At 31.9% G+C, this 13,200-nt stretch overlaps 2 protein-coding genes across 7 annotated transcripts in view; one reads left to right on the forward strand and one right to left on the reverse strand.

Annotated features, from left to right (window-relative positions):
- The window catches only part of LOC114326122 (ral GTPase-activating protein subunit beta), a 65,701-nt gene extending 56,562 nt beyond the window's left edge, over positions 1 to 9,139 (reverse strand). For 5 of the 6 annotated variants that reach the window (XM_050651149.1, XM_050651148.1, XM_028274360.2 and 2 more), the window contains exons 1-3: positions 8,958 to 9,138; positions 8,697 to 8,903; positions 3,576 to 3,795 (exon numbers count right to left, since the gene is read on the reverse strand). In XM_050651149.1, coding sequence (XP_050507106.1) covers positions 3,576 to 3,795; positions 8,697 to 8,903; positions 8,958 to 8,993 — 463 coding nt within the window. In that variant the 5' untranslated portion in view covers positions 8,994 to 9,138. Of the gene's footprint in view, positions 1 to 3,575; positions 3,796 to 8,696; positions 8,904 to 8,957 lie in introns of all 6 variants that reach the window. The other variant, XM_028274361.2, reaches the window with a different exon arrangement.
- Positions 9,140 to 9,196: 57 nt separating this feature from the next.
- LOC114326123 (uncharacterized) lies at positions 9,197 to 10,615 on the forward strand. The gene has a single exon (XM_028274365.2). It carries the CDS (start codon positions 9,305 to 9,307, stop codon positions 10,577 to 10,579), a length of 1,275 nt encoding a protein of 424 aa, XP_028130166.2. The 5' UTR covers positions 9,197 to 9,304; the 3' UTR covers positions 10,580 to 10,615.
- The last annotated feature ends 2,585 nt before the right edge of the window (positions 10,616 to 13,200 follow it).

A 13,200-nucleotide genomic window follows, 5' to 3' on the forward strand; every position in this document is an offset into this window, starting at 1 on the left:
GAATGTTTTAGCATAGATAAAATATTTAAATTAAAACTTGATTGTAGCCATAGGCTTTCTTAACATTTTATTTTTTTATTTATTTGTTTATGTTGGATAATTAAAAATTTATGCACGTTAACAACTAACCATGTTCTTCATCAATACAGGGTGTTTCTAAATAAGTGCGACAAACTTTAAGGGGTAATTCTGGATGAAAAAATAATGACCGTTTGCATAAACGTATGGCCGCAAATTCTTCGGTTTCGAGATATGGGACGTTGAATTTTTTCTTACAAACTGACGATTTATTTTTTGCTCTAAAACCGGTTGAGATACGCAAATGAAATTTGGTAGATGTTAAGAGGTAGTTATGGAGCATTTTTTGACATACAATTAAGAATTTTATGTTCACCATTGGCGTGAATACGGGATGTATCTAAAATGTTTATACCCGTATGCACGCCAATGGTGAATATAGAATTATTAATTGTATGTAAAAAAATGCAAAATACCTGACTCTTAAAAAATACCAAATTTCATTTGCATATCTCTACGGGTTTTAGAGCAATAAATAAATCGTCAGTTTGTAAGAAAAACTTCAACATCCCGTATCTCGAAAACGAAGCATTTTCGGACATATGTTTATAAAGCAAACTGTCATTATTTTTTCATGCAGAATTACCCCTTAAAGTTTGTCGCACTTATTTAGAAACACCCTGTATTGATGAAGAACATGGTTAGTTGTTAAAGTGCCTAACTTTTGTATTATCCAACATAAACAAATAAATCAAAAAATAAAATGTTAAGAAAGCCTAAGGCTAGAATCGAGTTTTAATTTCAATATTTTATCTATGCTAAAACATTCCACAGGGTGTTCCGAACTTCGAGGAATAAACACAGTATGATTCCTACACCCGGTATACAATGACAATTTACCTGTCTAGCAACAATATTATTGTAGCGATATTGTTAAAGAATAAGGCTATAACATACTAAAAAAATCACTAAAATCGGACAACAGGTTTAGAAAATTCGAGACATCTAACTTGAATAATGCATCGAGTGACCCGCTTTTTATGATCGCAAGTGTATTTATTTTTGTGGTATCTTATTAAAGTAATTCCAGCCCAAGTGTGCAAACTTAAGAACCCAAACTTCAGTGGTGTAACCATAATATCTGAGACCCATGGCAAATTCTTTAGATGAGGCCCAATGGCAATAATGTGTCCATTTTAGTTAAATATTTAATTTTCAAAAGCATCTATATTACATATTTATAATAAAATAACAGTTTAATGTTAACAAGATATTTATTTATTAATAAAATTCTTTTCTTCAAGCTTTCTGTTCTGCAAAAGTATCTACACTCGAATTTCCTAAACCTGTTGTCCGATTTAAGTGATTTTTTTACCATGTTATAGCCTTATTCATTATCAATATCGCCGTAATAATATTGTTGCTAGACAGGTAAACTGTCATTGTATACCGGGTGTACGAATTAAACTGTGTTTTTTTCTCTAAGTTCCCATCACCCTATAGACTATTCTAGAGTTTATAAAATACTGAAATTAAAAACCAACTATAGCCTCAGGTTTTCTTAACATTATGTTTTTATATTCATTCGCTTATGTTGGATAATAAAAAGTTAGGTACTTTAACAACTGGGCATATTCGTCATCAGTAAGGGTGTTTCGAAATAAGTGCGGCAAACTTTAAGGGGTAATTTTACACATGAAAATAATGATAGTTTGCTTTATAATCATATGTCCGCAAACGCTTCGTTTCCGAGATATGGGATGTTCAATTTTTATTTACAAACTGACGATTTATTTATTGCTATAAAACAAGTTGAGATATGCAAATCAAATTTGGTGGGTTTTAAGACGTTGCTATTGCACATTTTTTGACATACAATTAAGAATTTAATATTCACCATTAGCGCGCAAACGGGTATTATGACCGATCATATTACCCGTATGCACGCCAATGGTGAATATAAAAATCTTAAGGTGATACAGTAACGATCAACAGGTAGCAAAAACGCGTTCCAAGATTGCGGCTGCAATTTTGAATATTTTTTCGAGATATTTGGCACACGTATTCGTAATATAATAAAGAATGGCGGTACAGAGCCCAATTTGAAAAATATATAAATATGTGGAAATTACTCTGTAATTAAATACAATATTAAAAGAATGAGCCTGTACCGCCATTAAGAAGAACAAAAAATACACTTTCTTCAAATAAACTTTTTTATCCGATGCCTAGATTTTGTGTCATTTTGGAACTACTAAAATTTTTTATTTCATTAGTAGTTCCAAAATGACATAAAATCTAGGCATCGGATAAAAAAGTTTATTTGAAGAAAGTGTATTTTTTTGTTCTTCTTAATGGCGGTACAGGCTCTTTTTTTAAATATTATATTTAATTACAGAGTAATTTCCACATATTAATATATTTTTCAAATTGGGCTCTGTACCGTCATTTTTTATTATATTACGATTACGTGTGCCAAATATCTCGAAAAAATATTCAAAATTACAGCCGCAATCTTGGAACGCGTTTTCGCTACCTGTTGATCGCTACTGTTTCCTCTTAATGATATGTCAAAAAAATGTGCAATTACTGCGTCTTAGAACCAACCAAATTTGATTTGCATATCTTAACTGGTATTAAAGCAATAAATTAATTGTCAGTTTGTAAAAAAGAATCCCGTATCTCGGAAGCGAAGCTTTCGCGGACATATGATTATAAAGCAAACTGTCATTATTTTCTCATGTAAAATTACCCCTTAAAGTTTGTCGCACTTATTTAGAAACACCCTGTACTGATGACGAACATGCCCAGTTGTTAAAGTACCTAACTTTTTTATTATCCAACATAACCGAATGAATCTAAAAACAGAATGTTAAGAAAACCTGAGGCTATAGTTGGGTTTTAATTTCAAAATTTTATAAATGCTAGGACAGTCCACAGGGTGATGCGAACTTTGAGAAAAAAACACAGTTTGATTCGTACACACGGTATAAAATGACAGTTTACCTGCCTAGCAACAATATTATTACAGCGATATTGTTAATGAATAAGGCTATAACGTGGTAAAAAATCGCTTAAATCGGACAACAGGTTTAGGAAATTCGAAACATCAAAAATTACCAAATTTTCAGTGGATCGATTTTTTGCACCCAAGTGTGTAACATCATCAAGGTATAAAGATCGGCAGAGTTGGGCAAAATACTGTACTTTGAGTATTTCAAATACAAAATACTTTGCTACGATGTATTTCAAATACAAAATACATTAGTGTATTTTAAATAGTATTTGAAATACAATGTATTTCAAATACGCCCAACTCTGAAGATTGGGCCTCAGAAGGTTCAATAGACAGAATAGCCACATAGACAATACACAAATCTAAGGCGCTCAGATTCATAACTTTGCTCACTTTGCATGGAATTACTGATTCTTCAAGGGATAGATAATACAAATATTAATAATGTCTCTTCAAATATTTGGCAATTCTGCAATAAATTAAATAAAACTAGTAGTAGCATAGTATTAAAGTGAGAAAGACAAATATTTCTCAAAAATACCTTCTCCTTTCCTAGGAATGAAGAGATAATGCAGGTGTCCTATTATTTTTCTACAGTAAATATTCGGATCATCTAAAATGGGTTGTGGGACACATATTTTAGGATTAGGTAAGAGAGCAGTCAACCATTCACAATAAACATTCACACAATCCTTTATTGCTTCATGTTCTGTTAAAGGTAGAGAGAGGCCAAAACATATAACTTCCATGCACCACTGGACCTACAACAGCAAACACATATTAAACATTATTAACTGTACTTGTAGTATAGTATAGTTGATCCAAAAGATGGCATAACCCAGACACCCAAAGTGAGAGTTATCCTTCAACACCAAATTGTTCTATATGGTCCACACAATGTCCAGAAAAAAGTCACACCATTTTGAGCGTCGGGTTTGGGGGGGAGAGGGGGGAGAAATTGGTAAATTCGTAGTTTTTTAAGTTTTTCGCCAGTATTTCTAAAACTATGCGGTTTAGCATGAACAACCCTCTATACAAAATTGTTCTACATTAAATTTGAAATAAAAAAGGCCCTATGCATAATCTTTCTAAAATGAATGGCTCCAAAGTTACGGAGGTAGTATAATATAACTAGTCCAAAAAAAGGCCTAACCCAAACATCCAAAGTAAAAGTTTTCCTCCAACACCAAAATGTTCTATATGGTCCACATATTGTTCAGTAAACAGTTACACCATTTTGAGGGTCCGGTTTGGGAGGGAGATGGGAGAGAAACCGGTAAATTAGTAGTTTTTTTACGTTTGTCGTCAATATTTCTAAAAATATGCTTTAGCGTAAACAATGTTATATACAAAAATGTTCTACATGAAATTTAAAACAAAAAATGTTCTATACGTAATTGTTATAAAATCAACGGTTCCAGAGTTACGGAGGGTGAAAAGTCGAGGGTGAAATATTTATGCTATAACTATACCAAAAACCCAGACATCCAAAGTAAAAGTTATCCTCCAACACCAAATTGTTCTATATGGTCCACATAATGTTCAGAAAAAAGTCACACCATTTTGAGCGTCGGGTTTGGGAGGAGAGGGGGAAGAAATCGGTAAATATAAAAAGTATCGAAAACCTCCACTTTTCACCCTCCGTAACTCTGGAACCGTTGATTTTATAACAATTATGTATACAACCTTTTTTGTTTTAAATTTTATGTAGAACATTTTTCTATAGAACATTCCTTACGCTAAAGCATAGTTTTAGAAATATTGACGAAAAACTTAAAAAAACTACTAATTTACCGATTTGTCCCCCATCTCCCCCCCCCCCAAACCGGACGCTCAAAATGGTGTAACTTTTTACTGAACAATATGTGGACCATATAGAACAATTTGGTGTTGAAGGAAAACTTTTACTTTGGATGTCTGGGCTAGGCCTTTTTTTGGACCAATTATACTATACTACCTCCGTAACTTTGGAACCATTCATTTTAGAAGGGTTATGCATGAGCCTTTTTTATTTGAAACATAATGTTGAACAATTTTGTGTAGAGGGTTGTTCATGCTAAACCGCTTAGTTTTAGAAATATTGACGAAAAACGTAAAAAACTACGAATTTGAAGATTTCTCCCCCCTCTCGCCCCCAAACCCGACGCTCAAAATGGTGTGACTTTTTTCTGAACATTATGTGGACCATATAGAACAATTTGGTATTGGAGGATAACTTTCACTTTGGATGTCTGGGTTTGGGTCTAACTATACCATACTATTGTGAGTTTTGTAGATTAGAATAGAAATATGCTTTATTGTCATTCAACATTTTACAGTTTTATGGACAAATCTTACAAGAGTCACAGAAAAAAACAATATCAAATACAATTTACTGAAATTACATAAATCATCAATATTAGGAACTAATACCTAAGCTTAAGCTGCTGCTTGTGACATCCAAATATAGATAAAAATACTACTTGTACATAAAGGTACTGTAATTTCTTAGTTATTCATTAAGAGGCTACAGTAGCGATCAACATGTAGCAACAAACGCGTTCCAAGATTGCGGCTCTAATTTTGAATATTTTGTCTAGATATTTGGCACACATATTCGTAATATAATAAAGAATGGCGGTACAGAGCCCAATTTCAGAAATATGTTATTATGTGGAAATTACTCTATAACTAAATAAAATATTGAAAAAAGGAGCCTGTACCGCCATTAAGAAGAAAAAAAACTTTCTTCAAATAAACTTTTTTATACCATGCCTAGATTTTGTGTAATCTTGGAACTAATAAAATTTTTTATTTCTAACAAGAAATCGAACATATTACAACTAAATAACTAATTAGGCAACATAGAGAAATTATCACTGTCATTTTGACAAACCTGCGTCAGATTTTCTCTAATCTGTTCTGTCATCTTTATCGATATCTATTCAGTGCAGTAGTGTGTTAATTTAAGAATTCGTTATTGTTGTTTCATAGGAAAGTAGTGTTTATTGATAGTTAATTTATTATATATTTGTTGTTGTATAAGTTGGCCTCTTTGAAAGAATAGATTGTTGTTAATTGTGAGTTTTAGTTATATGTAGGTAGATAAGTATATTTTACGTAAAAATATTTTGAATTCTAATGCGAGTATATAAAGTTTTAGGAGGATTTTTTATTCTAAAAATATTATCAATAGTTTAACAAAATGCAAAAAGTAAATCAAACGAAAAATAAAGTGAAACCTTCCAAGAAAAAGTCCATTAAAAACCGTACCAAAATTATGTGAAAATCGAAATTTGTTTCGCTTCACAACAAAAAATGATTATTTGTTATTGTTTTATTATTAGATATTTTATGCAAACGGATATACCAATGGATACCAAATGGATATTTTATGCAAATGGATTAGATATTTATACCTTTATAAATTTTTAATACCTTTTTAATATTTAATATTTTAATACCTTTCTAAATACCTATCTAACATAAAATTTTCACCCATTTTGGTTTATTTTTATAAATATCTATTTATTAATAATAAAATCGTTTTCTATTACAGTGGAACCTCGATAACTCGGATTAATCGGGACCGAGGCCGATCCGGGTTATCGAAAATCCGGGTTAGCCGGAGAATATGGTAAAAATTAATCAAATACGGTATACTTACAGATAAACTCCGTTAGAATTGAAATAACATGAAATATATATAAATATGCACAGTACTTATACCTACACATTTCTAAATTACTAAAAACACGCAAACACAAACGTAAGCAAACGGAAGCGAACAATATACAAGACAGTACTACACACAATACAGTCACAATCGATGTTATGCTATTTAAGAACAGTGAAAACTAAAGACCATTGTTTGAAAAAGAATTTTTTAAATAGTCTTTTTAAACAATGCTGTTTGAAATATATCAAGGAATACTACAGACAGGTGTCTGTTGTTTCTGCCAGCGGGGCGTGTACCATGAGTCATTTTTACTATCGTATAGTTTAAATTACACAAATACACATTATCTCTCAAATATTATATTACATACATTTTTATTGTTGAAATGTTTATCTGATAATTAACTATTTTGATGGGAAATACGCCACAATTAAATTAAAAAATAATTTTATTAACATTTCGACGCCCAAATCTGGTGTCGTTGTCAAAATACAAAATACTGAAAATCAAAATGTTTATCTGATGAAAATTGGTCCGGGTTAGCCGGACTTCCGGGTTATCGGGGGCCGACTTATCGGGGTTCCACTGTACTTCCATTTAGCGCGACTATGATATTGTCAAAATATTAATCTTAGATAATGTCAAAGATTACCACTGTTGCCAAAGTTTATGATACTATCTCCCGAAGTTATATTTTGTTGCTAGGTACCTGTTAATTGTTTACTCTTAAGAAACTCTTCTACATCTTTAAGATAGATAGGATTTGTCATTTTACAGAACTTGGGAAAAGATGTTGCAGATTTAAGTTGTAGAGGGAAATGGTTGTATAGTTTTTTTGCAGAATATAATATAGACTTCTTTACTAACTCAAACTCAGTGGATGGGATCAGTAAATATACATCAAAGGTTGAATTTCTGGTGGATTAGTCATGATTATGTATTGTTAGAAAGACATGTAGGTGTTTACGAATTAAGCAAACAGTTTCTAAAATATATAAGGAAGGAAGTATTAAAATCTGGTGATCTATGAAGTACCTTCTGCAATGTGTTGTACTTCTGAGGCCAAACAGACACCTTATTGCTCCTTTTGTAATTTAAAACATCAGATTGGGCAGCTGGATTAGAACCCCAAAAAGGAAGATCAAATCGAAGATGAGACTCGCACAAAGAAAAATATGTTATTTTAGATGATGCTAAATTAATTTCCTTCAAAAGAAATCTTATTGCTTAGCAAGTGGATGTGAATTTCTCACTTAACAAATTTATATGAAGGAACCATTTCTGGGGCCTGGTTCACTAAGGGTGGATGTCACAAAACTAGAATTTTACAGGAGAGCCCAAAAACCATAAGATACGCCTTATGTACACCAAGTAATAACTGGACACCCAACTTTTGACAAAACTCTATAATTGTAACGGTTGAGCTCTATAATTGTAAAAGTTGAGATTTGGACATCCGGTTAAGGTGCTTTGAATACAGCTCATTTTCAAGGTACGAACCCGAAAAAGTAAAATTAGCCAAAAGTGTGACATCCGCCCTTAGTGAACCAAACCCAAGATTTGAGGTTGCTGTCTAAAAAATAGCACGAAATTTTTCAGAATTAACAGTACTAATCTGGCTGTTCTTAAGGAGCAAGGGTTGAAGAGCTCCTTTGGGTATAAGATAGTGCTACTGTCTTATCCACATTAAAACACGATAAAATTTAGAGTCATTGGAAAAAGAAAAATTTTTCTTTAGATTTTTTAGTGATGTTGGGTATTTATAAAGATAGGGAAAAGTAGATGTTGCAATACTGAACCTTGTGGCACCCCACATACAATGTTTTTGAGACTAGAATCAGTATCATCTGCTTCAACCAGTTGTTTCCTATTAACCAAGTAAGGTTGGAACCAATTCAAAGAAATACCTCAAATTCCACAGAAATTTAGTTTTTTTTATCAAAATGTTGTGGTTTATACAATCAAAACTTTGGCATAGTCACAAAAATAGTGAATAATACTAACATCCTTATCTGAAGTTAATGGACTGGGTTCTGCAGGTTGAGTAATTCCCAAATTACTGGCAAGTTGGTGCACCAGACCCAATGTAATCTCTTTACTAATTGGCAAACCAAACTTTTCTAAAACACTCTGGTTTCTTTCGCCTTCTCTTTGGGTAGTTAAACTTAAGGATGTCCATTCTGAGTACATTCCTTTGCTTTCACTGCTTTCCTATAACGGAATATGTAAATACGAGCTGAATTTGTAATGAATACATGGACTTACTTTTAGATTCATACGATTAAACAGACCCAAATTCATATGCGAGCCTTTGTGGTTTTATATTTCAATCAAAACATAGTTTCTTATCTTGTATACAAACGAAATACGATATTATTTAACACCCAAAACAATTTAATAAATAATTAATTATTAATTAATCTTTAACACATTGTCAGTGTCAAATTATGCTAAATAATATAGTTCCTGAAGACGAAGACATAAGTGATCAAAAAAAGTAAAAAACAGAAGAAGAAATCACTGAACATAAAAAACTTCTTAACCTCAACCTCAAATTTTGATTAAGCTTGAAAAACTAAAAATATTTGTGTTCCTTGTCCTAGTATATAAAAATGTTTAAATTAATACATAAAACTTTATTACAACGTAGAATTAAAGGCACTCTAAATGTTCAAAGCCTACGAACATTTTTATCTCCGGCATATTATTGTCAAGAAGTATGGGATCGCAGACTGAACTCCCCAATTTTACAGAAAGTAAATAATGATGAATTTTTCTATGAATTAGATCAGAAGTATCAAAGAACGAGAGAATTAAGTGCTGTTGACGTAGATATATTCGTAAATTCGATTAAAAATGGTCACTATGTTGATGAATTGTTAGATATTGTTCACAAACTTCGATTGACTGCAGAAACTTGTAATATGTTAAGTTCCACAAATCATGCTGTACTACGGACATTACTACAGCATTCTAGCATGGAAACCATAGCAAACGTACTAGACGATAGGTTAAATTATGGAATATTTCTCGATTACTACACAGCTAATCTATTAATGGATATCTGCTGGAAGAAAAATGATTTTACCTCTGGAGCCAGGATAGCGAGTCAGTTAATGCTGCAGGAAGAAGTTGAACATCCCGTTAGCAAGAATTTGTCTCTGTTGCATTGTTACAATTATCTGTTAAAACCAGAAGGTTGGCCAGAATATCAAAAACCCGAAGAACCAGAAGAAGAGGTTAAAGTTAGAGTTAAATTCTTACGAAATCCCTATGACGATGAACATTTTGACTTAAGGGATCCAAACAAAATCGTAGGTAAAACGTTAGCGATGTTTACCAAAGGAAATGATGATCCTTTAAATAAATCGTTCAATATTTTGGGTAATACTCTTTTTGGTAAGATTGATAAAGTTAACGCCAGTATTAAAGATTGCCAAACAAAGAATATTGCAATAATAAAGGAAGTAATAGAGTTGTTGCCCTCAGAAAGCGAAGTTAAAGAATTGGTAAAGAGTTTAAAACAAGAATCCTTGAATGTACAAGAAATATTGAAAAAAAATATTGAAAGCGCTGTACAAGGGTCGTCTGAAAGAGATATAGCTGAGCAATGTAAAATTTTTGAACAGTGGGAAGAAGATAGAATGAAAGCCCTGGAGACGCAAAGAGAAAGGTTATCAAAGATCAGAAGGCTTAAAAATATAGAAGACATACAGAAAGAGCTCAGAGAAAAGGAAACTAGGCTGTGGTTCTTTGAAAAAGAGGAGCAAATTGAGTTAACAATTGAAGATGGTCAAGCAGTTGTTTCAAAAGAAGATAAAGTAGTGAAAGAAGAGACTGATGAGAATTATGTTCCTCCAGAAGTCCAGCGTAGAAGAAGTAGTTAAGTTTTTATGTAGAACTTTAATAAATATTTAATTGTTGAGAGTGTTTTTATTGAAATTTTTACCTCTTTTTGTTTTTAACATCTTGGTTGTATTATGAGTTTGGCTGTGTCAACCATGTTGTAATGCACAGTGGCAAATGGGGTATACAGGACATATATGCCTCAACACACTCAACGTAAGTTTATAAATATATCGCTAAATGCAGCCAAGGTGTTAAAGTAGTTTTATTTCAAAGGATGGCAATCATCATGACTACTAGTATTCTGTTTACAGCTGCTCTAAAAAGTTAATTACAAAGTAATTTACCTCCTAACTCTTAGTCTCCCATCAGTTTTAGATTTTTTTTAAGTTATTTTGTGATGGTACTTTTAAGTCTGCCTTATTTTTTCGGTCATAATTTTTTAAAATAAGCTACAATATCCAGTTAGTTCTCATTAAACCTGTTTTTGAAACTATTTACAGTATAACTGAAACCCTCAAGATCACTTGCACTGCATAAATGAACGTCTGTCATCTCTTCTCCTCACGGTTGCAGATAAATCGGTTTTACTGTGAACTAGGTATTGGTAATTCATAATGTCGTGGACCTGACGTAATTATTTAGTGACGTCGATCTACGAACGAAACAATTTTTATTGAATATTTATTGAAATTTTTACCTCTTTTTGTTTTTAACATCTTGGTTGTATTATGAGTTTGGCTGTGTCAACCATGTTGTAATGCACAGTGGCAAATGGGGTATACAGGACATATATGCCTCAACACACTCAACGTAAGTTTATAAATATATCGCTAAATGCAGCCAAGGTGTTAAAGTAGTTTTATTTCAAAGGATGGCAATCATCATGACTACTAGTATTCTGTTTACAGCTGCTCTAAAAAGTTAATTACAAAGTAATTTACCTCCTAACTCTTAGTCTCCCATCAGTTTTAGATTTTTTTTAAGTTATTTTGTGATGGTACTTTTAAGTCTGCCTTATTTTTTCGGTCATAATTTTTTAAAATAAGCTACAATATCCAGTTAGTTCTCATTAAACCTGTTTTTGAAACTATTTACAGTATAACTGAAACCCTCAAGATCACTTGCACTGCATAAATGAACGTCTGTCATCTCTTCTCCTCACGGTTGCAGATAAATCGGTTTTACTGTGAACTAGGTATTGGTAATTCATAATGTCGTGGACCTGACGTAATTATTTAGTGACGTCGATCTACGAACGAAACAATGATATCAGGCATTTCTAAAAACATGTAGTTCTCCTCAGTGCCTTATCGTAGCGAGACAGAGACGAACTAGTTTTTGCGTTAGTGAAATAGCTTTAATTATTTATTTTTTTGTGATTAATAATTGATAACTTTGTATTTAACTTATTTCGTCTTAAAACATAATACCAGCAGAAGTGGTTCTAATTTATTTAAACAATAATTGTTTTTAAGCAAATTGTATAAATCAATTTCTCAATTTCATCTGCCCGGACAAATTTTTTTTCGGTTTTTTGGATCATTCTGAATAACAAAGGTTTATTGTATTTTTTCTCTAAAGTTGATCGTTTTTAACTTATAAAAAAAACGCAAAATGAGGATTTTTAAGGGTCAAAAACACTCAATTATTTTTGAATTCACCAAACCTTGTTCTATCAGTTTCTGATACTTTAGTTTGGGCTTATTTGATTTTAAAACATCGTTTTTAGTTGTTTGAGGCCCTTATCACGACCTAAAAAATGGATTTATACAAAAACGTTAATAAATTAGGACCACTTTTTGTATGGGCGACTTCTTGAACACTATTCTGCGGTATTTGATGAAAGTGATTATGCAAAAAATCTCATAAGAATATTTTTTCCAAGGAATTCGAGGTTTTCGTCTCGTATAAACATATTTTGCTGAATTTAAAACCAAAATCCCATTATTTTTCTATCATACATTGATTTATTTATTTATTTGTCCTCTAGATTTTTTTCAGTTCTTAAAAGGTTTATTTATCAGCTAAATTAGTGCAATGAAAATATTTTACATTTTTACACATATTTTTTTCGGCAGTGAAGACGGGAAGTCGTAAATTTTTATTAGAATCTTTCAATGTGAGATAAAATAAAAATGCGATGAATAACTGGAATGTTTAAGATTAGAGAAACATAATATCTCATGTTTATTTGAAATACTCGACATCATTAGCATGTGCAAATCCTACCATGTGGCCTAATTTCCTATGAAATTAAAATGGTGCATGTTTTTCGGGTCCATTTATTTTTTCGGGCATGCGTATTTACGAGGTTTTGAAACATCACTAGTAGCTTCTACTATGTCATCACTTAAATGTTCTATTTGTCAAAAACTTGATTGACTAAAAAGTTTTGCCTTTTGGTAGTTTCAAAAGACTCCTTTTTCAATTTATAGTTAAGACCTCTCAATCCAGCATCTTCACTGATATTAAAAAAATTTTATGTTTTCCAAAATTCCCCCCTAAGAATTTTATAAGTAGATATGACATCACCTCTTTCTCTTCTATGAGTTAATGGAGACAACTTGAGCTTTATCCTAGTCAGGATTCATAGTTTAATCTTCCATAATTAAAAAGTAGCTTAATAGCTCTTCGTTGCACTCCTTCTAATAAATTAATG

This window comes from Diabrotica virgifera, chromosome 5 (assembly GCF_917563875.1).
Source record: "Diabrotica virgifera virgifera chromosome 5, PGI_DIABVI_V3a".
NCBI classification, from domain to species: domain Eukaryota; kingdom Metazoa; phylum Arthropoda; class Insecta; order Coleoptera; family Chrysomelidae; genus Diabrotica; species Diabrotica virgifera.

Bases quoted from the DNA above. Each gene is read 5' to 3' on its own strand.
- LOC114326123 (XM_028274365.2), top strand. From the start codon at position 9,305: ATGTTTAAATTAATACATAAAACTTTATTACAACGTAGAATTAAAGGC.